Here is a 27,006-nt window from a genome sequence, read left to right on the forward strand (position 1 = left end):
GTGGTCCCTGTATTCCAAATGCTATTATCATAATGTTGGAGTACATGCTTAAACAGCTATTAACTTAGGAAGGAATGGAGCACATCACTTTTGGCAGTATCTAATGAGCACGTCATTTTCATCATTGAGCTTTGGCTCTGACCACTAGAACAATAAAGTTGGAAGCCTAGTATGGACTTTTTCTCAGGCCTGGTTCTCTCCTTGCTCTCGTTCCTTACAGGTGGTGTTCGGATGGTTTATCCTTCAGCATTTGTTTTGATCTCTCAGAATGACATCCCAGTTCCTCAGAGTGTTGCCGGTGCTGGAGGCCATATTACAGTGGGGCAGCAGGGACTTGGTAGTGTGAAGGACCCAAGTAACTGTGGGATGCCTCTTACCCCTCCCACCTCTCCAGAACAGGCTGTCATAGGTGAGTACAATCCAGAAATATCCCAGGTGGAGGAGATCACAGAAAACCATGTAGCTCACTTGCCATGGAGCAGATGAGAAAACTCATGTTGAGAAATGCCTTATGCAAGATATGAAGGTAGAGTGACAAGGGAATTTTGCAAAATAGACAAGGAAAATTTTCAACAAACAATTGATGAGCTTCAGAATTTTAATTGTGCCCTATTAGTCTTTATTCCAGTTAGACAGTGTAGTTGTTTCTCTTAAGTTCTATACACACATCTGTCCCTTTACACACATGTACGCACGTGCACACAGACAGACACACATAATCAGGGGACACGGTGTAGGTTGCTCTTTTTTTCCTTAAATGGAAAACACAAAATCAAAAAATGGCTGAAGCATTTGCCCACTTGGCCATTGCCAGCCAGGGGCAAGTCTGGAATAATTCTTTTCTTGGTATATTATAAAGGTAGACTGGCATTCAGCAGCTCTCAGTAAGATGCTTTGTTCTGTCAGTAATCTGTCTACATTAATGATAAGTATTAATTATATATGAAACTTTAAAAAAATTTCCTTCATGAAAAAATTCAGAAATCGTTTAAATTGGGAGCATTTTGCCTTCTTTGGAGTAGTATATTTTCTGTATTAACTTTTTGGTTGTTGTAGTTGACTTCATTTTAATTGGAAATCTAGTCACTAAGGAAAGGATATTCATCAGACTTGAGCTGAAGTGAGATTATTTATAGGCTTTTTAATGTGGGCCATGTTAGCGAAAGCATCAGAGTAGATCAAGTCTTGGCTGCTGAACTGAAAACAGACTATCCGGCATGATACACACTTACGTGGCTATTTTCATGAGGTTAGATAAGACAGTATTTCAGAGTTTCTAGCATGGTGCTTGGCATGTGGAGAGTGTTCAGTAAATGTTCATGGTTAAGCAATATACTGAGGACAAGTATAGACATTGTGATTGAGCACACCTAATTTAAAAATATGGCTATGTAGCTTTTACTAGGTGAGTTGGCCTGTATGAGAATTCCTCTCATAAAGGAGCCTCCGTTTCATTCTCTGTTAAATACTATGTATTTGACAGAGCTGTTATACATAGTAGGAAAAGTACTTGGTAGCACTCTGTAGGCAGCAAAGCAGTATACAAATGGTGGCATAAGCAATTTGAAGCAGTACTCAGAACAGGATTATATTATCTAGAAGGAGTTTCTCAGATACAGTGTGGAGGGCATAGAAGTGGGCAACAGGCAGCCTCTGTCTTTAGGAGCCATGCAGTTGCTAAGACAGTAAAAAAAAAAAAAAAAAAAAAGGGACATCCAACTCTAATACAGTGGGGCAGAGAATTTGGATGATCCTTTTGAAAGGATTTTCTCAGTTTTTATTAAAAAAGAAGAAAAAAAAATACTTTTACAAACTTTTTAATAATCATCATAGAGAAGATGTATTGATATAGAGACTAGATTTATAAGTATTTTGAGACATTTTGATCACATTTCATATTGAAGTTTGGATTTTAAACAATTGCACTAAGTAAGTTGTGCACTATGTAAGTTGTCATCAGTTTTTGTTTATCTGTTTGTTTTTGTTTTGCCTGGTACTTAGGGAAATTTGTATTCAATTTAAAATTGAAAGCCTGCTGTACACACGATGTCCTGGCGTCTGATCAGTTAGGAACTCTAAATCTCACAATTCAAAAACACCAGGTTTTGTTTACTGTGGTTTTCAGTATGGCCTTCCTAACTCTGGGTCTTCAAATTACTTCCTGTCTGACTCTGTGTGTGTCGTTGTGCTAAGCCCTGGGCAAATAAATCCCCTGATGCCTCCTCAGTCTCTAAAACCAACTAACTAAATAAAAGCAACTGGAATCTTTGTTGTAAAATGAATTTGTCTTAGTTTTCACATCATGATACAATGAATTATAGCTTAGGACTCGTAATGCTCCATCAGAGACAATGCTGTTCAGCCCTGTCACTTTGCAGTTGACTCACATTGAGCATCGCCATGTTTTCCTAGCTGTAGGACAAAGTGGGTTCCCTTTTCCCTTAAAATGACCAAGAATGTTCTAGATTAGCAGGGGACCTAGGAGAGCCAGCTGGTTTTGGTGAAATCATTCACGCCTCACGTGGATAGGCACCTCCACTTGCGTCTTCTGTTTATGAAGGTGATTTTGAGAAACAATATTCAGTATGTATTTGACAGCATGGAATACAGGTCTTGTCTAATTCCCTATAAGGTATCATCCCCATTTTAGTTGAATCATCAAAAGCTACTGAAAAGCGTTAACCCAACTTTAATCTGAAAAGACCGTGCCTTATTTTCCCCACCCCTCTCATTTTTTGGTCATAAATTAATCCTGTATGATAACCATGGACATATGATCTCTTTAGCTAAATTGTAAGGTGTTCGGGAGCAAAGGGTTATGTGTTCTACTTCTGTTTGCTTCTCTGCTTATTCTAGTTTTATAATAAGCATTTGAAAATCCATTGTAAAATTGAAATGAATTATTTTGTACCACAGAACAAGTCAGGGAACTTTTAAGATGAAAGATAACAATGAAAGACCAAATTTTTGTCTCCTTTAATTTATCTAATTTGTAATATAATAATACTTTTGTAGGAAACAAGCAAGCAATCTTCAGTTCCTTAGAATGTAAGCATTTTGATACTGGTTTTTGTTTTTGTTTTTTAAATAGAACTAAGCCTAACCATTCAGCTCATATGATGGTTGTGTTCCAGTGTATCAGGACTATTAATTTGTGGTATAAGGTTGTTTGTTTATTTTTCAGATGAGGGTGGAGATTTCCAGAGTGCTTAAAATTGATTATTTCGGTCAAGATGTTTTATATCATAGTTCTATTGAGAACAAAACCCACAATATATTTATTAAGTCAAATAGATGAAAGTAATTGAATCAGAATTTAATACTGGAAATTGACTTCAGTATTTGTCTTGTATCAGATAGAAATAGTAAAATACTCATAATATAACCAAAGATCAGTGTTATCAGTAATCATAGTGGACCTAATAGAAAGAAATGGGATTACATACCAACCATAGTTGGAAAAGCTAAGTGGAGTTATTAGAAACTAGTGAATAATCCTCTGATACAGAATGTCGAGATAACCTCTTTCAGTGTTTTAGCACTAAGCTTTCATAAATAGTGTCAGGCATAAGGACAAACAGTTCCACACACGAATTTGAAATTTGACCTTGTTAAAAGCTTTGTGCCATTAAGTTCTTTCTCCGACCCAGGGCACTACGTGCAATTGCTACACAGTTTTTAGCTAAATGAGCAGAAAGCTCCCTCTGCTGTTTTGTTTTGCCTTGAAACTTACTTATTGCATTGTGGATTTAAAAATTTAAAACAATCTATTCATGTTTACATCTTTAATAGTATGATGTATGAGCCTTTACAAGAAAATTGTCTCTCAATACTGTAGAGTCGGAATGCCTCTGTATGGGTATGCCCTTGGGGTGTGCGAGTGTTGATGTGATGAACTATTTTAGCTAGAACACAAAGAACCATGCAAAGTGCCAGTACACACAAATTATGCTCGGAGCTACAGATAGTGTTATTGCCAGTGGGTAGGGGCAAAGCTACATGAATAATATGAGTTTCAACAATCAAAACATTTCTGTTAAATAAGCTTGCAGTCTGTGTACTAGGAGACCTTTCCAGATAATTTTCACATCCCCAAATTGTCTCTCTTTTCCAGGGGAGAGTGGAGGTACGCAGAGTGCGGTCAGTCACCTAGGCTCCCAAGATGGGGGGATGATAACTATGCACAGTCCAAAGAGATCGGGGAAGATTCCTCCAAAACTCCACAATCACATGGTCCATCGAGTCTGGAAGGAATGCATCCTCAACAGAACCCAGTCCAAGTATGACTTTTGCATTACGTCTGGATCATGGTTTAGTTACACCATCTCTTTGATTAGTATGTGAAGAGTGTCAATCACATTGTACCATTGTGCGACCAAACCTGAGAGGTCCTTGGATTGGTAGTTCATCTTTTGAACATAATAGTGCAAAATTCAATGCAAGGATGTTAAAGATGTTTACTTTACTTGACTTGATTATCTAGGGAATTTTGAAGTTCCTGATTATCTCAAGATTGGCACAGTATTCATCTGACATTTTTTAGCACAGATGGCTTAGGACAGTAGTCAGTGGGTTTGGTTTTCCTTCTTATACCAATTTATGAATGTTTTCTATTTACAAAGGGAAATGACCTTCTTTGTCACATTTTTTGTGACATCAGCCTTCTGTTTTAAATGACAATACAGTTCTGAACTGAATTGATGACAAAGGGGTGTTTACCACCTGCTGTGCTTCCTTTGGTTGATTTGGGGAAGCCATATTCTTTTCTTTCCCTACCTGAATTTGCTTCTTTCCTTCCCCGCCACTTCTCCTCTTGCTCTCCTCCCTGCCTTCCTTAACATATTTTTGGAAAAGAGGAAGAATGGATTCTAAGAAGAGACTGCTGGTGGTGATTATTTTAATTACATGAATGATCATAAATAGTAGTCAATAAATACTCTTCCACTTACCAAGATTTACATAAACATATTCAGCATATTTTCACATCTCTTTTGATATAACTGACATGTCTCCTTTTTGGAGTGAGGCAGTACACAAAGGAGTTTTCATTCTCTAGAACAGAGTAAATATGGACACTCTTGCCAAGAACTGCTAAAAAGTTCACTCCTTTTAGAAATCAGTTAAATGTTGGGGCGCCTGGGTGGCTCAGTCGTTAAGCGTCTGCCTTCGGCTCAGGGCGTGATCCCGGCGTTCTGGGATCGAGCCCCACATCAGGCTCCTCTGCTGGGAGCCTGCTTCTTCCTTTCCCACTCCCCTTGCTTGTCTCTCTCTCACTGGCTGTTTCTTTCATTGGCTGCCTTGGTGTCAAATAAATAAACAGAATCTTTAGGGAAAAAAAAAAAAAGAAATCAGTTAAATGTTTCTTCAGTCACTACTATTTAAGAGCTTTATATACAGTTATAAAACCTGTCATGTGGATCTAGCTTTTAGGAAATTCATACTATATATTTATTTCTCAGTGAATTGGTTCTAGAATAGGCTGCTGAAGAAGATGTAGTACATAAAATCTAAAATAATTGCAGCGGGAGAGTATATGTCATGTTCTAGAATTAAAAAGGTATTTCTGGTCACTTAAAAATGATCCTTTGCTCTAGAATAATTGGTACAGATGTTTTTACCTCTATCTACAATGCCTGGATAATTTCCAAGTTAACATTTTCTTTTTCTTTTCCTCTCATTTGCTGTCTTTGATTTTTATCACCACTAACCTGTCACCTCCACCGTCTCTAACAGCCCCTTGAATTGGCAGCACAGAACAGGGCAGTGAGACACCCAGAAGGGCAAGGGAGGGTGGAGAGCAAGAGAAGTCTGTTTAGAGCTGTCATTGGAGCACTTTGCAGTATCAGCTGTAGCAAAATTGGCAATACAGAAATACTGCCCAGTGTTCTTGTTGTCACTATGTAATAATAGACATCTGCTTTTTGCTACCAATTACTAGTGACAAGTAGGAGGTAATTTTTTTCTCGTCTTTAATTCACGTTACAAGCATAGAGTGCTGCTTAAATGCTAGCGCGTATAGGAGTTTTGAGAGTGGTTTAAACAGTCTGTCTTCAGGGCATATAATTCACAGATGCTACGAAAAGATAATTTGAAAAATTTAAGTTATTTCTACAAAATTAAGTGACTTTTTAAAGCAACCACCAATAGTGCCAGATAGTGTTTTAATTGCTCTGTCACCCATGTTAAAACGTACATTAGACTTAAATAGAAATATTTTGAATCTTGCTTCTTCTAGTGCATAGAACAGGTTGGTTCTTTTCCCCGCCCTTGGATTGCTCTGAGCTATCTATCATAGATAACATTACTATGTGAAATGTATTCAGGTCTTCTAAAACATCCCTCCCCCACCCGCCATCGAGGTATGAATATTATCTCATGTCATGTTTTTAACCTTTCTTAGGAGGAGCCAAATGTCAACTCCAACTCTTGAAGAAGAGCCTGCTAATAATCCTGCTACTTGGGATTTTGTGGATCCAACCCAAAGAGTCAGCTGTTCCTGTTCTAGGTAGGTAGTAGAAAAGGCCGAACAGGACTCGGGTAGAATGGTGGCACCTTTTGCTGGCTATCTTCTGGACTCTCAGACCACTTCTTCCTCATCATTTTATTTTGTTTTGTTTTCAGTCTTCCTCCTACAGTAGAGAAGGAAAAGATAGGTCTTTTCTTATATACAGATGATAACAGTTTTATTGTCAGGACTCAAAAAGAGCTTTATTAGACAACTGGCCCTGTTATCAAATTGCTTCCACAAATGTCTTCACGGTAACTACTTCAGAACTAAAGGCATCAGTTCGATGAGACAATCTATTCCCCTGTAAATGAGTTTATTTAATTATACTTAATTTTAAAGCAGAGATAAATGCTAAGTTGGCTACAGTTAATAGAATTTGTATTAAATAGACCTTCCTTAGATATTTTGTTTTGTTATCGGTGCTGCTGTGTTTTGATGCTTGACGTAGGTATTTGGTAACAACACCTGCCAAAAGCTAAAATTGTTGTTCATTCATTTAGATATTTGAATAGAACCCTAAATTGATTTCTGTAGAAAATTTTTGCTCTCTTGGATATTACCTTGACTTAACCATTCCTTGTGGTAATGAAGAGTCTTCTTGTCATGGGCTTTCATTAGGGTTCTTAGATTTCTCCCTCCTCTCTCTCTCTCTCTCTCTCTCTCTCTTTTTTCTTTCTTTCTTTCTTTCTAAGATTTTATTTATTTATTTCGCACACATGCAAGAGAGTGCAAAGTGGGCGCAAGCAAGGGGAGGGGCAGAAGGAGAGGGAGAGAGAGAATCTCAAGCATACAGCTGAGCACAGAGCCAGATGTGGGGTCTGATCTCATGACCCTGAGATCATGACCTGAGCCAAAATCAAGAGTCAGACTCTTAACCATCTGAGCCAGCCAGGCGCCCCAGTTCTTAGATTCCTTAAGTGTATGTTGGCCTTACCCTTAGCTCAGTTGACTGTTGAGGATGTGATGGTGATTACTCACTTAATGAGCAACTTAGAGTAGCTTTGCTTCCAAAGTACATATTTTTATATTTGATACTGCTCAACACTTAGAAAAAGTTCTGTTGAGATAAAGTATATTAAGAGAATGGCCATTCATTTCCCTAGTTTAGATAGGGGTTCTTAATGTGACATAAATAAGTTGGCTTGGGTTAGGGAGGAATGACATGACGCCTGAGAATATGTGCAAACTATGTGTGTGTGTGTGTGTGTGTGTGTGTGTGTGTGTACACAACTTAAGCCAGAGTTTTGACACCATCTTCCCGTCCTCCCCTGCCCCTTACGTTCTCTTTTATCAAGCTCTGCCTTTCTAGTCAGCTTTTTTTGAGAGATGTTGTAAGTATCAGCCTAATGAAATGTGCATTATTGGTTTTTTAAGGAGGGTGTTTTTGAAGAAGTTGTTTGTTCAGTAAGGGTCCTCTCTGAGCATGTGAGAATCTCTTTCTAGTCTCAGGATAGGTATGGCACACTAGCTGAATACCTGTTTTACTTCTGTTTCTAGGCCATTTTAAATTGTGTGACAAAAAGCCTTTTCTTATTAACATTGATTTCTAAACAGCTCATAGGCAAGTTATGGGCCACCTTTAGAAAGTACCTAGGATAAAAATGTTAGTGTATTTAGCTTTTCTTGTGCCCTCATCTTATTTTTGCTCCTCCTTTCCTTAATCTAGATTTTTTTCACCTGTTAAAAATAAACTTTGCTGATTTCTGTGACATTTTTATTTGCTCCCTTGAATTATTTTGACCTGAAGTGTAAATAAATAGCACTTTTTCTTTTGTCCTCTGGAGTCATTCCTCTGTTTCCTCACCAGATTCTTATACTTTCAGGTCTTTTTTTAGTTATGCATTTCATTCCATTGACTTCCAGGTATTTATCTCTATACCTGACTTCTGGTATATACTCTGGTCTTATATTTTGGGGGGTGCCTTTAAGAAATATCCTTAATATTGACGTGTGTTTTCTCACAAGTTAGGTATCCTGTTGCAGTCATTTTTATCACAGTTTTCCCTTTTCAGCCTAGAAACTTTATCATTTATTATTTTCTTCATTTTATTTTATTTTTTTAATTTTTTTTTTTTTAAAGATTTTATTTATTTATTTGACAGAGAGACAGCCAGCAAGAGAGGGAACACAAGCTGGGGGAGTGGGAGAGAAAGAACCAGGCTCCCAGCGGAGGAGCCTGATGTGGGGCTCGATCCCAGAACTCCGGGATCACGCCCTGAGCCGAAGGCAGACGATTAACGACTGCGCTACCAGGCGCCCCTATTTTTCTTTATTTTATAGATGAATTTTATCTTTGCATTTCACATTGATTTCCTTTGAAATGTCTCTGATAGTAATTCTACTTGTCTCATTCTTTTAGCCACCATGTGTTTCTACACTATTTGGCCCTGCTTCTGGTTCCTTCCCACCACTGGACCACCCATACAGTTAGCGTTTTGAGCCTGATTTCCTGCTACCTCACTGCTTCACTGAGGCCTCTTACCTATTCAGAGATTTGCTATGATAGTCGGTTACTCACTGGTGTATCCCTAATTGTAACTATTTCATAATGTGGCTGGGTCGTTAAATACAATTGGAAAAAAATGACTTTATAAGATTATCTAGTTTGCAAAAAGTCCTTACTTTGAAGAGGCTACCATAAAATATCTATCAAAGGATTGGTGTGGATAAATGCTCTGAGAAAATCCAAATGAAAAATTTTTATGTAAAAGATTCTTTGAACTGTTTTAAAATAAGCACCCTTGCGAGATATGATTGAGGTATTTTCAGATGAGACATTCATCACTTAGTGTGCTACTTACTGTGCCCTGGAGATTTAAAATTTTTACCTTATTGACAATAGCCTTATGCTTAAACAACCTTCTTCAAAGTCAGGATTTTCTTTTTTCTTAAGAGTAGCAAAGACTTTAGCAAGAGTCTTTTCAGATTATCTACTGCAGGATTACCAAACCCATTATGGAATGGTCCACTCCTCACACTATTTAATGGCCTTACGGGGCAGGGTGGCCATCCTGCTGTCCCACTAAACCATCCCATTATGCCACACAAATCCGTTTTACTGCCCACTAGGGCACCATTGAGTGTGATACAGCAGTAATTTAATGCCACCCTAGTGGCCTCAGAGAGTTACTGCTGCACGGGCAGGAGAGCTCACGTTTTTCCCTGGGTGGATTTATATATTGGGAGGAGCTGGCTGACCTGCTGTATAACTTTGTTGCACAGATTAAACCTTGGCATCATCTAGTGGGCCCTTCCTGAACAATATCTCACACCTATGCTTGCCAAGAAGTGTGTTAGGATGTAAGCAGACTTGCTACGCTGCTTAGTACAGAGGCGTTTGTTGTTTTTGTGTTTACTCACCATCTTTTTACTTCTGTCTAATTTTGTGAGTCTGAAAGATCCAAAGTTGTCTTTTATCCCTTTTTTCCGATAAGAATGGTCTATAAGGTTTCTAGTCTGTTTATTCTGGTAAATATTCATAGGATCGACCCTCATTTTCTTATTTTCACACTTTGGGGGAGAATCACATAATTATTTTATTCCCAATTTACAACACTACAAGCTGTTATAAGCTATTCTATATCGGAGTTAGTAGAGTGTTGTAAAATAGAAATTGGAAGCTTTTTTTCTCTCTTCTTGGCAAATGATCTCATTACTCTTGGTTTTAAGATGCAGTGTGAATACATTATCTGCGGTCATTACCAAATTTGAAAGATTTGGGCGTTTTTCAAATCAGTCTTTTGGTCGGGGGTTAGCACTATTAAGTCCATCTCTTATCTGCTTAACTTGTGTGTGATTGATTCACCACTTTCCATCCGAGTGTTGCAGTTTTTACTCATTATAAAAATAATTAACACCTAGTTAATTATGTAATAATTTAATATTTATAATTAATATTTATAATTAGTATTTAATAATGAACACACACATCTAGTGTGTGCGTTAAAGATAAAACCTTGTCAGAGGCATCTCTTTTGTACGGTTACAGTGATGCAGGAACATATTTGTAATGTTACAGTGATGCAGTTATAGTTCAGGTGTGTGTTTCTTGACCTTATTTTAATTCTCATTTCAGGCATAAACTTTTAAAACGTTGTGCAGTAGGACCCAATCGACCTCCCGCAATATCTCAACCAGGGTTCAGTGCAGGACCATCATCATCTTCATCTTTACCACCTCCTGCATCTAAGCACAAAACAACAGAAAGACCGGAAAAGGGAGACAAATTGCAAAAGAGACCCTTGATACCATTTCACCATAGGCCCTCTGTGGCTGACGAGTTCTGTATGGAGCAGGATACACCAGGACAGAAGCTAGGGTTGGCAGGGATGGACTCCTCCTTAGAGGTGTCTAGCAGTAGGAAGTATGATAAACAAATGGCCGTGCCTTCCAGAAATACAAGCAAGCAAATGAATCTGAATCCTATGGATTCACCTCATTCCCCTATTTCCCCTCTGCCGCCAACACTCAGCCCTCAACCACGAGGTCAGGAAACAGAGAGTTTGGACCCACCATCTGTCCCTGTGAACCCAGCCCTCTATGGAAATGGGCTAGAACTCCAGCAGTTGTCGACTCTGGATGACAGAACTGTCCTCGTAGGCCAAAGACTGCCTCTGATGGCAGAGGTCAGCGAGACAGCCTTATACTGTGGGGTTAGGCCCTCAAACCCCGAGTCGTCAGACAAGTGGTGGCACAGTTATCGCCTCCCCCCCATTGATGATGCCGAGTTCCGGCCCCCAGAGCTCCAGGGCGACAGATGTGATGCCAAAATGGAGGTAAACTCAGAGAGCACTGCATTGCAAAGGTAAGGCCACTCTGCATACCACCCACTTGATCGCCTCTGACCATGGCATAGGGTCCTGAGAGTCGGGACTTTCCTCCTCATCTCCCCATGCTCACTCTTCAGAGCCAAATGAAAACGCTTTTCGTCACCATTCTAGCCTCTGCATTTGGAAAATGCTAAAAAGTGAAATGCTTTATTCTTTGTGAGGTTTCACATCTGTTGTTATTTAAACATGTTGACATATAAAAGGTTTCATTGTGGCATCTAGGATGTTGGTATTAATTTATTTTTGGCCTGCTGTTTGTTAGAGAATGTAGCTTGATGAGACTTTCCATATCATGGTCAGTGCCTTCTTTGTATGTTGACACTTTTAAGGAGGGCTTTGCATGCATTCAGGTATGTATCCTGCATCTAGTAATAATACTATTTTTAGTGCTGTTGAGCTACCCATTATTCTTCACAGTTTACCCAGACCTTCTCAGTTATCTTCACCACAACCATACTACTACCTTATTTTTCGTAGCTGGGAAAGAAGCGAGGTTAGTAAATGACACAGATTGAACTTGAACCTAGGCAGTCTGTCCTTAGAGCCCATCTATGCTCTTAACTGGAATCCATGGAATCAGAGACAAAAGCATATTCTTTACAAAGACCTACTGAGTTTTATTTGTGAACATAATCTCTAAAAGAACTTTCTTTATAGAGATAAATTTTTTAAGTTTAAGTTTTGCAGATGCTTTAAATTATAAATGCTGCTTTAAAAAAATCAGTCTTTTTACTTTGCTTATCTTGCTTAAATTGGCATTTATTTTCCCTTTTAGACTCTTAGCACAACCTAACAAACGGTTTAAAATCTGGCAAGAAAAGCAGCCCCAGATGCAGCCACTCCACTTCCTTGACCCATTGCCTCTAGCTCAACAACCTGGAGACAGTCTGGGAGAAGTCAATGATCCATACACCTTTGAGGATGGCGACATAAAATACATCTTCACAGCAAACAAGAAATGCAAGCAAGGGACGGAGAAAGATTCCCTGAAAAAGAATAAGGTACCATTTCACAGAGAGCATCCAGCATGGTGTGGGTTTTGATCCTTGTCAGTACAACATGTGCGGGAAAACTTTTGAGGCAGAATGTTTGAGGTAGTCTTGCCTGATTGCTCTGTCCCCATATTCATGCTCTTGGTACTCTTGTATCGAACAATGTATTGTTCCTTTTTATGTCATGGCTCACCTTTGTTTAAAAGTCAGCTGAACATAAATGAAGCCTCATGTTTTCCAGGCTATAGCTTGTACAGTGCATGTTTCCTCTCATATGCTAATTCTTGTTGGCCTATGCTCCCTGCTTATTTCTTATTAATTATTATTCCAAAATATCCAAAACGTAAGGGAAAAAATGTTGATAACCATATCTGTTGTTTATTGAGCGCTTAGTATGTTTATTGTACCAAGCGCTTTACCTATATATCTATCTGAATTAATATCAACACTACTCCTAGATTGTGTCAGTATTAATTTTACTGGTTTCATTGTCATTAAAATGAGTACTGGGGGTGTCTGCTGTCTTTAGCCTTAAATTTTAAAACATTCCAAAATACTGGGCCATTTAAAGGGGTATTCTTGAGAATAGAGGAAATAAGATAATTAAAAGAGGTCTGTACAGTTCAGGAGAATGCTTCAGAGATTCCTTGATAGAGATCTATCTAGATCCAGAAAGCTTGAACCATAATTCAGTATCTGAAATGTTATTCAAGGCAGCGTTTAACACCATGGCAAGTCTGTAATCAAATGCCACCAGTACTAGTTAGGCATAAAACCCAGATTGACTCAGAATATTCCATAGAATTGAAGGGACAGTATGGGAGTTTTGGTTTCTGTTTAAATTCAAGGAAAAGGACATATCTTTTATTTCCCTTGGTTGCATAGACCATGATTTATCATACTTGTGCTCATAACAAGTTCCATTCTACCCTCTAATTCTTTGTGTTCTCCCTCATATTCCACACTTTGGGTTGGTGTTCATGTGTTTTGTTTGGCTGAATTTATTATACAGTCAGAGGATGGATTTGGTACCAAGGATGTCACTACACCAGGTCATTCCACGCCGGTGCCTGATGGGAAAAATGCCATGTCTATTTTCAGTTCTGCTACTAAAACAGGTGTGTACAACGATTATTTGCCTCACTTGGATTGTTGCTAAAGTAAAATGCAAGGGAGATGCTTCTCGATTTAGAATCATATTTTTACTGTAATAGTAATAATTTGATCCCATCTTTAATTTTTCATAGTTTGTTTTTCAGTTACTTTCAAAACTGATAAACGCATTTGGAAATAATTGTCTCTAAATTTAACTGAAAACCTAGGGAAAAAATTCACAGGCAGGTCTTGCTCATTGAGATCCATGTCCTCTCCTCACTCCTTCTCTCTGGATGAAGTTGCTCATTCTGCGTCTTTGCCTCCTTTTCTGCAGATGTCCGGCAGGATAATGCTGCTGGCAGAGCTGGCTCCAGTAGCCTTACACAGGTGACAGATCTGGCACCTTCCCTGCATGACTTAGACAACATCTTTGATAATTCCGATGATGACGAACTTGGGGTGAGTCTGGCATAGCTACCCAAACAGAAATCTTCCTACATGTGAGGACTTAGGTCACTGTTGGAGTATTTCCTTATCGTTTGGTCTACTGAATTTTGGGACCTCTTCCTTCAGGTTCAGAATGTTCTGCAGAAATGTCTGTATATTCTGAAAGGATTCTAAAAGTTGTCAGTGTAGTCTTTAACACCCCTTGGGTTCTCTTTGTTAATGGCTTCTTTTATTAGTTTATTCCTGTTATAAAAATTAAAATCTTTCACATTCAGTTTTTAAATCCTTCCTAAATATCATGAAACTGGTAGAAGTGTATTATGTAGTCCCTTTAGCTCAGATTTTAAAGATAATGCCCCCGTAACTTTTATTCATCTCATCAGTCAGAATTTAGTCTCCATTTTGAGAGATAAATAAGTATGATCTATACTTTTAGGGTTATGGCACTATAGTAGGGAAAAAGGACTTATGTACATAGAAGTTAAAGAATATAAGGCATGATGTGGTTAAAGTGACAGATAAGAATTGTAATTCTAGGAGAACAGCTGAGCTGCTCTGAATTAGGAAATTTATGCTCTCATCCTCCTAACCACCTCTGTACTTTTGGGCAGATAGAAGTGCCTGTTTATTTCTGGGGGACCAAGAAATGAGTAAGATAAGCCCTCTCTTGAAGGAAATAAGTTTATTAGTTTATTTTTCTTTCACTTATGTACTTACATTCCTTCCCTTTTGTCCATTTCCCACATATTTGTTACTCGCTTGATGGTTATTAGTTCCTTTGTGACGTGTACTTGAGATTACAAGTATTACTGTCCCACCGTTACACTTGAGGTACTCACAGACCTCAAGAGAAGTAGCATATAATTAAAGTTAAAAATGTGCTTAAAAATATGTAAAAATATGTACACACATGCACACTTATTACTGTGAGTGCAGTAATTGACCTGCGTCTAAAGATGCTGGACGTTCAAGTACAAAGTGACAGGTGAACAGTGTTTAAGTTAAGTCTTAAAGGTTAAGTAGGAGTCAGAATTCTAAAGCCTGTTCTCACTTTAAAATAAAATGTATCTGGTTAACAGATATTATACACCATTAGTAATGTTAAGTACTTAGAAGAAGATGAGATCATACTGGCCTCCAAGAAAGGATTTGACTTAAACTGTGGAAAGACAAGGTTAGTCAGACGCAGGGGAGAGGCATTAGTTTAAGCTATAGTGAGCCTTGGTTAAGCAACAAGAATGAACCAGCTGAGGGTTGGGAGGATAGTGAACAGACCGTTGGTCTGCTCGCTGAGTGGTGGGTGAAGATTGACAGGGTCAGAAGGTTTTTGACCACACTTCCAGCTTTGGACTTCGAACTCTGCGTATAGCGTGTCCTCTGTGAAGGCTGCTGAGTGTGGAACTGACTTGGTAGAAGCGAGTGCTGGTTTTCATCACTCTCCTACACAGAAAGCAGGAGTACTGTTTGGTAACTTTGATTGGATTAAAACACAAGGACTATGGTTCAGGCAGTGGTTGCCTGAAGGAAAAGGACATGACAATGAGGAAAACTGTAGTACAAGAAATGACACGTTTCCTTTTTGTTGATCCAAGCACTGGAGAGCCTTTTGAACTTGACTGTCTCCCTAAACGTCAGGCGTTATGTAGGATTGGTTTTAATGATCCATAGGGTTTGGTTAGCTGCTTTGATGGTGATGGTGTGGACGAAACATGAAAAGACAGGGAATCAAAAAGAAGTAGAAAGGGAGGAATCAGAAAGGGGACAAAGCAAGCATTGCAGAGTAGCCAGGGACTGTGCACAGCCACCATCCCCAGTGATTGTTGTTGGCGCTCAGAGCCAGTCATACTTATCTCTGTATCAGTTATGTATTACTGTTGGACTAAATGAAGATATGTTTACTTTGTTTTTTGAATATATTCGTAGTAACGTTAATATGTAAAGGAAGGTTGGACACTTTTAATCTAATTTTCATTTCTCTGAAATGATTGTTTCTGCTTTACTCTGATTTCTAGCTTGGCATTTAATCAAGAGAATCACTTACGTTTGAATCGTTTTTGCTAATTCATCTTACTGATAACTGGTGTTGTGAGGCTGTTGTCCAAGTTTTCATCTCAAATGTCTTTGAATTTAATTTTACATTTCAGCCCTGCGACATTGAATAAGTATACATATGTGAAAGACCTTCTGTTTGTGAGAATCCTTTTTTTTTTTTGCTTTGTTTTATCTTTCCACCAATTCATTTGAGTTCTTAAAAATAATCTTTCCTATTAAAGAACTTAATTTATTTTGAATAACAAATCAAAGAGAAGCCCTCTCTGCATATTTCAATAATTTTATGTGATAAGGTTATTTTTTATGAAGATGAACAGTAACATTTTTTTTTTTTTGGTGGTGAAAAATAAAAGAATAATACTTCGGGAGGGCTTGAGGTCACCTCTTTTAAATGCCTACTTCCAAACAGAAGGAAAACCAGACTGATAGCCAATTACTCCTTGGAGGCACCACCCTAATTTAATTATTGTGTCTCTGAAACCACTTCTCTAATGACCTGGGAGGAAGATTTGTATTAAGGTCTGTAAGTTGTGCTTTGATGGTGCAATCTGCCCTTACCAGATCATGCAGAGAAGACTCAGTCACTCTGGTTTTCATTCTTGATAAGCTTGTATCCTTCTCCTTGGCTTCACCGTCTGCTGGGATTTCTAAAAGTTCACTTGTTAAAACACTATGTAAGGAAGCGTCTTTCCTTCATTCCAAAATGTCAACAGGCTTATGTTAAGAAATAGTTGACTGCTGCCCTACTTAGATACAAATGTGTTTCCCTGTTTTAATAATAATCTTTTCTTAGGCTGTATCACCTGCGCTGCGTTCATCAAAAATGCCTGCAGTTGGGGCAGAAGACCGACCTCTTGGGAAGGATGGAAGAGCTGCTGTTCCTTACCCACCAAGTAAGAAAAGAAAATTGAGCTTTGGCTTACTATTTATAACTTATACAAAATGTTCTCATATTCAGTGGTGCCTTCTCTGAGATTCTCCTCCCCCCCCTTTTCTTTTAACAGAATATTAATTGTGAATTAAAACTTGTATAAGTTGGAATTCCTAAAATGGGGCAGGCAGCTAAGAGACCATCTTAGTTTGAATTTCTTTTGCTTTTGTTTTCAAATTAAGAATTAACTCATACGGTTTAGAATGTGGAAAAACGTGTTTTATGTTTATTTCTCTAATAGCCTTTTTTTTAATAGGATAAATGCTACACAGTGATTTGCAGCGTGATATTCCAGTATAAGAGGTTTGTGTAAGATGTTTCAAAAAATTTAATTTACTCAAGGATGAGGAACATTTGTTTTTTGTGGTCCTTTTTCTAATTCATACTGAAGTTTTTGTGTTTTCTTTTGAGATCAAATAATTTATTGTGTATGATGACAAGAAGAGAAACTCCCTCCCCCCCTTTTTTTTAAGTTACCCTTCACCATAGGAAACTACATTATTGTACAAGAGAAAAGACAGGGTAGCTTACATGGATACTCTGAAGCAGAAACATAATTCCATTGCAAATCATTCTTTAATACCTTCTCATTAACTTCAGCTGGTAATGAGAACAAATTGAGGGGAAAAACCCCTATGTCATAGGGATGAGTCAAAAAGTTTTATGAACCTATAAATGTGTGCTGATTTACTCAAATGTAGAAGTGTGAGGTATACAGAGATTGGATTTTGACAGCTTTAGTAGATCCATAGCTTTCTAAAATATGCAAAGCTTTCTCAAGCATGACATGTATGAAAATGAATAATGGTAGCCAGCCAGTTGCTGTAGTTTTTTTAATTAAACATTTTTCTTTTTTTATTACTCCGCACTGCAGAATTTTGCAAACATGGAATTCACAGATTAAAAGAAGCAATATTAAAGTAGATACATATGGAATAGGTCAGTTGAATGAATTTTTCCCCTTGTATTGAACCAGTTAATCCTCTGCCCTTCTTGACATTAAGTGATATGTTGTGATGTTAAATGTTAAAACCTCTGATAACTTGTCCAAGATTATTGGACTCACCATATTGTACTCACAAACTATTCTGCTAGTTAGTGTCATTGCCCAGGAAAGTATATGGTATACTCTCCTCATCTTTATGCTGAAAATAATTGTTTTGAAAAGAAGGTACTCAAAATTTTAGGATAAAGTACAGGTTATAAAAATTAATTAATTTGAAATACAGCAAAAATATAAGCATTAGGAAGATACAGATATATAAGAGTGAATAGGATCTTTTCGGTGTTCATGAAGTATGCATGGGTAAATGTGTGTATATGCGTGTATATGGACATATCCACGATATTTCCTCCCAAGACATGACCATGAAATAGCATGGCAAGAAGTTCTGATCTCTGCAAGAGCTTTATTGTACATTGAGGTGGAGAGACTGACATTTTATGAAATTTAGTATCTAGAACACCACAGCCCAATTTAATAGAAATATGGTGTGAGCCACAAATGAGAGCCACATAATCAGTCTTTAATTTTCTAGTAGTTACCTTAAAGGAAGTAAAAAAGGACGATGTAAAATTAATTCAAATAATATATTTACTTAATATAACCAATAGTGTCGTTTTTACATGTAATCAGTGTAAAAAAATATTGAGGTATTTTACTTTTTTTTTTTTGTACTACCTCTTTGGAATCTGTTGTATATTTTATACACTCATCACATCTCAGTTTGGACAACCCTTGGCTTGAGTGCTCTATAGCCATATGTGGCTAGTGGATACTGTGTTTGACAAAATAGGTCCATAATTACTCAGTTGTGTATGTAGTAATGTAATAGTGAAGAGAGCAACACACAGTAATAACTGGGTTTAATTTGGCATCAAGTCTGTGTTAAGATAGTGTTGTGTTATAATAATACATACAATAATATACCTCAACTCCAGCCCATTCTGGTAGCTGTTCCTACCCTTGCTTTAGCATTCTTAGGAAGAAAATTGAACAAGCAAGCCATAGTTTTCTATTTTGGAGGACCAGAATGTTTCTCTGGGTTTCTATCGTCTTTCTGTCTTACCTACTTTGACTCTAGTTCCTTCTTTCATCTCAAAACCTGTTTAGGGTCATATCTTTTCAGAAATTCCTTGTAACTTAACAGCACTTTCATCTTTTTTCCAGTCAAAAATGGGGAGGGCGGGCTAATTATTATTGGCTCCGTCACTTACTGAATGTTTAGATGTTACGTGGTCAAGTGCTCACTTCTCTGCGTATGTTATATTATTTAATGTGTACAAAAAATATGAGGTAGATATTATTACCATTTTGCAGATGAGGAACTTGAAGCTAGAGAGGTTAAGAGTCTTCCGTAAGAATATCCAATAATGGGGTGCCTGGCTGGCTGAGTCGGTGGAACGTGTGACTTGAACTTGGGGTTGTGAGTTGGTGCCCCATGTTGGGTGTAGAGATTACTTAAAACTAAAATCTTGAAAAAAAAAAAAAAAAAGAATACCTGATAATAAGAATAGTGAAAGCCACTTTCTAAGATGAATCTCTGGCAGGTGGAATCTTACTTTCTATACTTTTTTCGTGTGTTCTCTTTTACCTGTGATAAAAAAAATATCAAGGTGGCTGAGGTATTGAAAATTGAGATACACAACTGAGTTAGGTAGCATCAAAGAATTTGAATATCCCTAGTGAGAAATGCCATTATTACATTTCTTAGACAAAATTTAGTAGCTAATTTAATAAAAATTATTTTTGGTAAAATTTTATACCATAGCCAGACTACTTGTATGTGATGGAAAGGCTATATTTAAGTTCATTGTCATTTTAACACAAAGAGAATTTGTACAGTTTATTTTCCAAATATTTGATGATTAAGATCTATCATATAATAGGAGTTTGTAGATTTTATGAGGTGGACTTAGAATTTAAAATGTTTAACATTAATTTTATATTAAAATTGACCCATAGCTGCTCTTTGGCTTGGGAATAGGAGTAGGTCCTGAAGGATAAAGGTGATGGATGTATTTCAAGTAGAACCTAACTCAGTGTTAGTCTTCATTCTTGTTTTAAAGGGAACTTACTGATCTCATTGCCGCTACATTTGAAGACCTGTTTTTCCTCCTCAGACTCCAGTGACTCTCTAGGAGTTTCTGGCTTGGCTTATATCCCTAGTTCTAGGAATTGTTACATTCCTTAAAGAAAAATACTGTCGTAGTAAGAAGGTGCCTTGAAGATCTACTTGGGGGGTTTAGTTTTTTTTCTTTCCTCCCCCTTTTTTTCTTTTTCTCTTTCTTTTCTTCTTGGCAGCAGCAGGCACCATTTTGTCTAATGAAATCTTATACAGAATCCTACTATAGGAAATAAATCCAAGTGGAGCTTCTCTAATGAGAGGGAAAGTTGGCATCTGAGATCCTGTCTGTTGGCCTCTTCCTTCCCTTGTCTTACAGATAAGCAGCGGAGGCCAAGAGCGGGTAAATTATTGAGGATTATGTAATTGTTTAACTAGGAAATATGGTAAAGATCATCTCATGCAGAGGTTCTCACCTTTTTTCTGCCTCCATATGGCGGAAGCTTCCCCCTCCCCCCACAAACAAAGGAAAGAAAGCAAGCCTGGTGAGAATCACACATCCAGTCCAGCCATTTAGATGAAGGATCCGAGGCCCCCAGGGAGGAAGTGACCTGACCTGACTGTAGCAGCGCTGAGCTGTGCAACCGTTCTGGGTGCTTCTGCTTTATAGGGCTGTGCCTCAAACTCTAGCCCAGGGCAGAGCATGGTGTGGTCATTCTTTATTAATTTCTGATTCAGAGCTAGAGTCGTATCTTAGTCTAGTCAGTGGTTACTATTTGCCTCTTTAAATGCTGAAGTTGCTAGAAAGAACAATATGATTGGAAATTGGGACATCAGATACCATTCCAGAACACTGACTTAATACTCCTGGCTCCAAATTTGTAAATAAATTTGCTGTCCAGGACACCCCCTAGTGGCCAAGTTTCACAACCACAATTTGCATTGCATTGCGTCTGCTCCTACTTTCAGAATCCCTGTGTTAATGAGCCCCTGCTAATGATGATGCTAACCGCAGGTATATTAAAATGCTTTTTAAAAAAGGATTGAGAGTCCCTATTTTAAGTATTTCTTAAAAGATACTTTTTTTTTACTAGTTGATTTTTAATAAATTGTCTTTTGGTTCTAGGTAGGATTATTAAACCTGACTATGAAGTTTCGTTTTATTGTCAATATGGACAGCATTTAATGTCAATGTGGAATCATTTCCCCAAAGAGCAGTGAATGTGGTAGATTTTTCAAACTAGCTAAGTAATCCTACTACATCTAAACCATCGTTCTAGCTCCAAACAGTTTTTATTTTCTGTAGTATAAATGCCCGATAGATTTTCCATGTAAAATTTGCTATAGGACATTTTTATATAATTCTGAAATATTTCATACATATTTGTAAGCAGAGATAGAACTTTTAATAAAGTTATTCCATCTGATTTCTTCCAGCTTCTACTTATTTTCATCTCCTTATACTCTTCAGGCAATCATTCGTTAGAAGAAAAATGTATGTTATGTAAACTTTGTTCACTTAATTAATGTGAAGCCAAATCATAAAGCATCAAGGGGATAGAGGTAAAGTTCCAGAAAAGGATAATTTTCTGCTGATGGCCTCCTTCTTAGAGACTTCCATTATTAATATTCTGTTATGTAACTGATAACAACCATTCAATTGGCAATATTTCTGATGGCAGGTAGGGTGCCTGCCTACAAACTGGGATTTTTTTAGAAGTCCTGCCTGTTAAAATAAATATTGTTGTTCTCTTCTCTTCTCTTCTCTTCTCTTCTCTTCTCTTCTCTTCTCTTAGCAGTTGCAGACTTGCAAAGGATGTTCCCCACTCCTCCTTCCTTGGAACAGCACCCTGCATTTTCTCCTGTAATGAATTATAAAGATGGAATCAGTTCAGAGACAGTGACAGCATTAGGCATGATGGAGAGCCCTATGGTCAGTATGGTTTCAACACAGCTCACTGAATTCAAAATGGAAGTAGAAGATGGATTAGGAAGTCCCAAGCCAGAGGAAGTAAAGGTAATTGCCAGTATATTAATTTTATCAAGGCAGGGCAGTTTTCAAGCAGATTCATAAACGTCTTCTTCAAAATAGTATTATCTGTATGCCAAATATACATAAGTTTCTAAGAATCCTCTGAATTGGATCACAAGGTACAATGCTTGGTATATTAATTATAGTGTCTTGATTAATTTAAAATTTTGGTGTTAAGCATTTTCTGCTGATTAGATGAGAGAAATACTGAATTCCAATCTTTTTGTAACTGTTGGGGTGTGTCCTAAGTTGTTCACCGGCATTATCACTGCCCCCCCCCCTTTGTTGTCACAGGACTTTTCATATGTGCACAAAGTTCCAAGCTTTCAACCTTTTGTGGGATCCTCCATGTTTGCTCCACTGAAGATGTTGCCGAGCCAATGCCTGCTACCTCTGAAGATACCTGATGCCTGTCTGTTTCGGCCTTCGTGGGCAATCCCTCCTAAAATCGAACAACTGCCCATGCCACCTGCAGCCATTTTCAATAGAGATGGCTACAAGTATGTGCAGGGACTGTGTCACATCACTTGCCCTATTGAATGTGGTTTTAGTCTTAACTATTTACTTAAAATGATGACATCAGCATATCATTTGAAACTTTCCTTTTTTGGCCATTCATGCTTTTGTGCACATTATTTTGTGTTGAAAATGTGCATATTTTCTAACTAAATTTTACGTACATGGATTAATTAAGGTAACTTGTATAGAGAACCATGGTGTTCATGCTCATTCAGTATCAGATCCATGTTTACCACAGAATCAAACACTAGGTTGGAGTTGGTAATATTATTTGGATAATGGTGGTGTTTGGTTTATATAGATTGGTGATTCCAAATGTGCTTACTTCAGGCACCTTAAAATGAAGTGTTAGCATGGACACTTTCTCTAATGCTAACCCCACGTGATATAAGAAAGCAGCAATGGGTGGTATGATACGGAGGAAGGAAAAGGAGGCGTTTATCGTAGCTTGGGCACATTTCACTCTGTCAAAAAACAGTAGTCTATCAACAATGTAGATTTAGTTTCCCCTATGATTAATAATTTCTTAATAAAATAAATGATTTAAAATATAAGGCCATAAACTCAAATTTCTGTCAGGACCAGGTAAACAATGTATGGATGACATGGGTTGGGTAGAGCAAATGACTTGGCACCACTGATGGTCAGTGTTATCCTGAAGGACAGGAGGAAGGGGCAGCGTCTTTGATGGAACTATTACGAGTATGCCTCATTCGAAGGGACTGTTTGCCGTGCAGTTACAGTGCATTGTTCAGGCAGGAATGTGGGAGACTGAAGATAGGCATTTTTATGTAAATCTCCTTTTTAAAAATGTTGGTAATTAATTCAGAGTTACTTTTTGGAGCCAATAACACAATAAGACAAATTCCAGATCCAGTCTGTGGGCTATATTTGTGACATCACATAAAACCATCTTGATGAATCCAACTTTGATGTCATAAACAGGCCTAATGCGTACATATGTAAAGTCAGTGTCGGAATGTGAAAAACTGTGACACAGTGAAGGATAAAAGAACCCAGACTTGGGGAGGTACAGCTGTGCTGTCATAGGACTCCATTCCTGCCTTTTTTGTTTACTCCTATGTATGACCTTAAATGACCAGCTTACCCGAGTCTTTCGCTTCTTTAAAATGTTATAATCCTGCCTGACTTCCCGCATAAGATTTTTGAAAGGTCCCAATGGTTGTGAAAGTGTTGTGGCAATAACAACTCACCAGCAGAATGAAAGAGGGTGCTCAGAAGTACCCTGGTGGTGACCTCCGGGCTTGTTTTTGGCTGCTGTGCTCCAGTTGTACTTGAGCTTGTTTAAGTAGGGCCTGACCTAGTCCAGCATTGTTGATAAGCCGAGAAGGGTTTGCCACACCATTCTCAACCAATGCAGCAGCTCCAGGAACCCATCTGACAGTTGAATTTCTTACACACACAGACTCTTCCAGAAAGTGACATGCAACCCTTTGCTGTGTGATAGTTTAAATAATAATTAATTTAGATCATTGTTTAGTCTATTAAATCTATCCCTTGCCATCCCAAAGATCCTTGGTATTCTAAACTGGCACTGTTAAGAACTTTCTTTGATGAAGGCAGTGTTTTGTATCTGCACCTTCCAATATGGCATCCCCTGCCCTGATGTTGTAGCTGTGCACCTCTCGAAATGTGGCTAGTTGAGACCAGGGCTGAATTTTTAATTTTATTTAAGTTGATTTAAATTTAGCGCATAGGGCTAGTGATAACCCTATGGACAGCACAGTTCTAGACTGTGTGAGTTCCTTCTGCTTGGGTCTCCATCACCCTGGCCACCCCTTTGTCACACTCAGCACACCAGCGCTCACTTGCTTGACACCTGTCATACTTGCTGTGAGCTAACTTTTCTTCCTCTTTTTTACTGTTGAATCCCCAGCATCTAGCATAGTGTTGGTACTCAGTTCATTTTTATTGAATGGGAAAAATCGGGTTACTATACAAGGCAAACCATTCTTACTACCTAGGGAGCAATTTAATTATTTAGGTTTTTAGTTAGTAGTCATAGTTCCTTTTCTGATCTGAACTGTATAATAATTTTAGGGTTTTATCAAACAGGAAAATTTGAAAGCAGTCCAATTAGAGTAAAGATCATTATTACACACTTATTATTTTGGTCTCTGAGATAGTAGTGATTGCTAATCAAGGTTTCTGGGTCATTTTTTTATCTGTACTCAAAGATACCACTGTGCTTCGGATTTACAGTTTCTTTCTAGTGCTTGATTTGGATTTTTTAAGCTGGTAGTTTAGGTATAGCTAATTAAAAATCACAAAATTATTTGAAGAGCCATTACTTTATGACATTCTTCTTTCAAATTACAAGTGAATGAATATGTAGTTTATTGGAAGAACATTAGCTTAAGCATAGTATTAATGTATTTCAAAAGAATATTAAGCATTAGATGAAATCTATTCTTTTGATACCTTCTAATTGGAAAGAATGGTTTCATGTGCTGTTTTATATGGACATCTAAGAATGTATATCAAAAAAAGTTTTTTACAATAAAAAACAGCAGAACATTGTAGACACTGTTTTGTTTTCTGTGTGGCTATTTCAAAAAGAAGTCATTGCTTATGAGAAATAGATAACACAGTGTGATCAGTCTCTGGGAACTAAAAATAATTGTGCTATTGGTAATGCATAGCATATTGAAAATTAAAAAATGGACTAAAATTGCCTACCACCCCACAGAAATCTGTTAGAAGTTGGAAGCTATGATATAATATGTGTACTATGCAATTCACCTAATTAATACTAAAGCTTCCTAGCTACATATGTGATATTGGTATTAATTGTAGTATAGTACTGGCCAGTGGGTTTCCTACAGTTGAATTCCTCCGTGGTCACTCAGTACTATAAAAATGCAAGCCTAGATAGGACTGTGCTTTGAAAATTACAAAAATGGCAAATGTTCCTATGTGTTTGATTAAAACTGCTTTAGAATTATATATGGATTATGGCCTCAGAGGACAAGTACAGTGGCAGACTTTCAATTTTAAAAAGTGACAAGAATGTTATTGCAAATTAGATGGAAATTTTATCCTATGGTCTTCTAGCTAATTTAGCATCTGAACTCACGTGTTAAAAAGTTCCACTTAATAGTTACAGTTTTTCAAAACTACATTGACCAAACCCAGCACCATGTTTTCTTGTAAAAATAGTAAAGTTCCCTTGAAAGATTAAGGTGAAGATTGCTTAGATGCAGAACAAGTAGAGGGAAAATGGTGTTTTGTTCTTGGTGTATGGATATTATTCTTCATACCTTGCTTTTTGCTTTCCCATCCACTTTTATTGACTCATTTGAATCCTTTTTTTCTTCTTTAAGAAAAAATTGAATATACCTAGTGATAGCATGCATAAATGAGAAGAAATGCACAGGCCAGGTGGGGTAATTGTGTGTGTATTCCAGCCTCTGTGACACGCACCCCTTCTCACTTGGTACTGTCTGTTGCAGTAATGTGCCTAGTGTCGGGAGCCTAGCAGATCCAGACTATCTGAATACACCGCAGATGAACACACCAGTGACGCTGAACAGCGCTGCCCCAGCCAGCAACAGTGGAGCAGGAGTTTTGCCATCTCCAGCAACCCCTCGCTTCTCTGTCCCCACACCACGAACCCCCAGGACCCCAAGAACTCCCAGAGGTGGGGGCACTGCCAGTGGTCAAGGGTCGGTTAAATATGACAGCACCGATCAGGGGTCACCAGCCTCTACCCCGTCCACCACGCGGCCCCTTAACTCTGTGGAGCCAGCCACCATGCAGCCAATTCCTGAAGCCCACAGTCTGTATGTTACCCTGATTCTTTCAGATTCTGTGATGAATATCTTTAAAGACAGAAACTTTGACAGCTGTTGCATCTGTGCCTGCAACATGAACATCAAAGGGGCGGATGTTGGGCTTTACATCCCCGATTCTTCCAACGAGGACCAGTATCGCTGTACCTGTGGGTTTAGTGCGATAATGAATCGCAAACTTGGCTACAATTCGGGACTCTTCCTGGAAGATGAGTTGGATATTTTTGGGAAGAATTCTGATATTGGTCAGGCTGCGGAGAGGCGCTTAATGATGTGTCAGACTACCTTCGTTCCTCAGATGGAGGGAGCCAGAAAGTCCCAGGAGCCACCTATAAGCCTTCTCCTCCTCCTCCAGAATCAACATACACAACCTTTTGCTTCACTGAGTTTCCTGGACTACATTTCCTCTAACAGTCGCCAGACACTTCCCTGTGTAAGCTGGAGTTACGACCGGGTGCAAGCAGATAATAATGATTACTGGACGGAATGCTTTAATGCCTTGGAGCAGGGCCGACAGTATGTGGATAATCCCACGGGTGGAAAAGTAGATGAAGCTCTGGTGAGAAGTGCCACTGTGCACTCTTGGCCTCATAGCAACGGTAGGTTTCCCACAATACACGTTTACTTTGAAAATTATCTTGGTGTATGATGGTAAATTATAAACTTTCTTTACATAGTTATAGGACAGAATTTTAAATTTCATTTCTTAAAAAAAAAAAAAAAA

General features: G+C 38.1%; 1 protein-coding gene across 2 annotated transcripts in view; it reads left to right on the top strand.

Annotated features, from left to right (window-relative positions):
• MED13L (mediator complex subunit 13L) overlaps positions 1-27,006 on the top strand; it is a 294,657-nt gene that overhangs the window by 233,525 nt on the left and 34,126 nt on the right. The window contains exons 7-17 of one of the 2 annotated variants that reach the window (XM_040619888.1): positions 221-409; positions 4,115-4,280; positions 6,401-6,505; positions 10,584-11,312; positions 12,113-12,338; positions 13,342-13,447; positions 13,759-13,883; positions 16,717-16,816; positions 21,716-21,936; positions 22,246-22,451; positions 25,944-26,881. In XM_040619888.1, coding sequence (XP_040475822.1) covers positions 221-409; positions 4,115-4,280; positions 6,401-6,505; positions 10,584-11,312; positions 12,113-12,338; positions 13,342-13,447; positions 13,759-13,883; positions 16,717-16,816; positions 21,716-21,936; positions 22,246-22,451; positions 25,944-26,881 — 3,111 coding nt within the window. The remainder of the gene's footprint in view (positions 1-220; positions 410-4,114; positions 4,281-6,400; positions 6,506-10,583; positions 11,313-12,112; positions 12,339-13,341; positions 13,448-13,758; positions 13,884-16,716; positions 16,817-21,715; positions 21,937-22,245; positions 22,452-25,943; positions 26,882-27,006) is intronic. The other variant, XM_040619889.1, reaches the window with a different exon arrangement.

The sequence above is a fragment of the Ursus maritimus genome, unplaced genomic scaffold, assembly GCF_017311325.1.
Source record: "Ursus maritimus isolate PB19 unplaced genomic scaffold, ASM1731132v1 scaffold_33, whole genome shotgun sequence".
NCBI classification, from domain to species: Eukaryota; Metazoa; Chordata; class Mammalia; order Carnivora; family Ursidae; genus Ursus; species Ursus maritimus.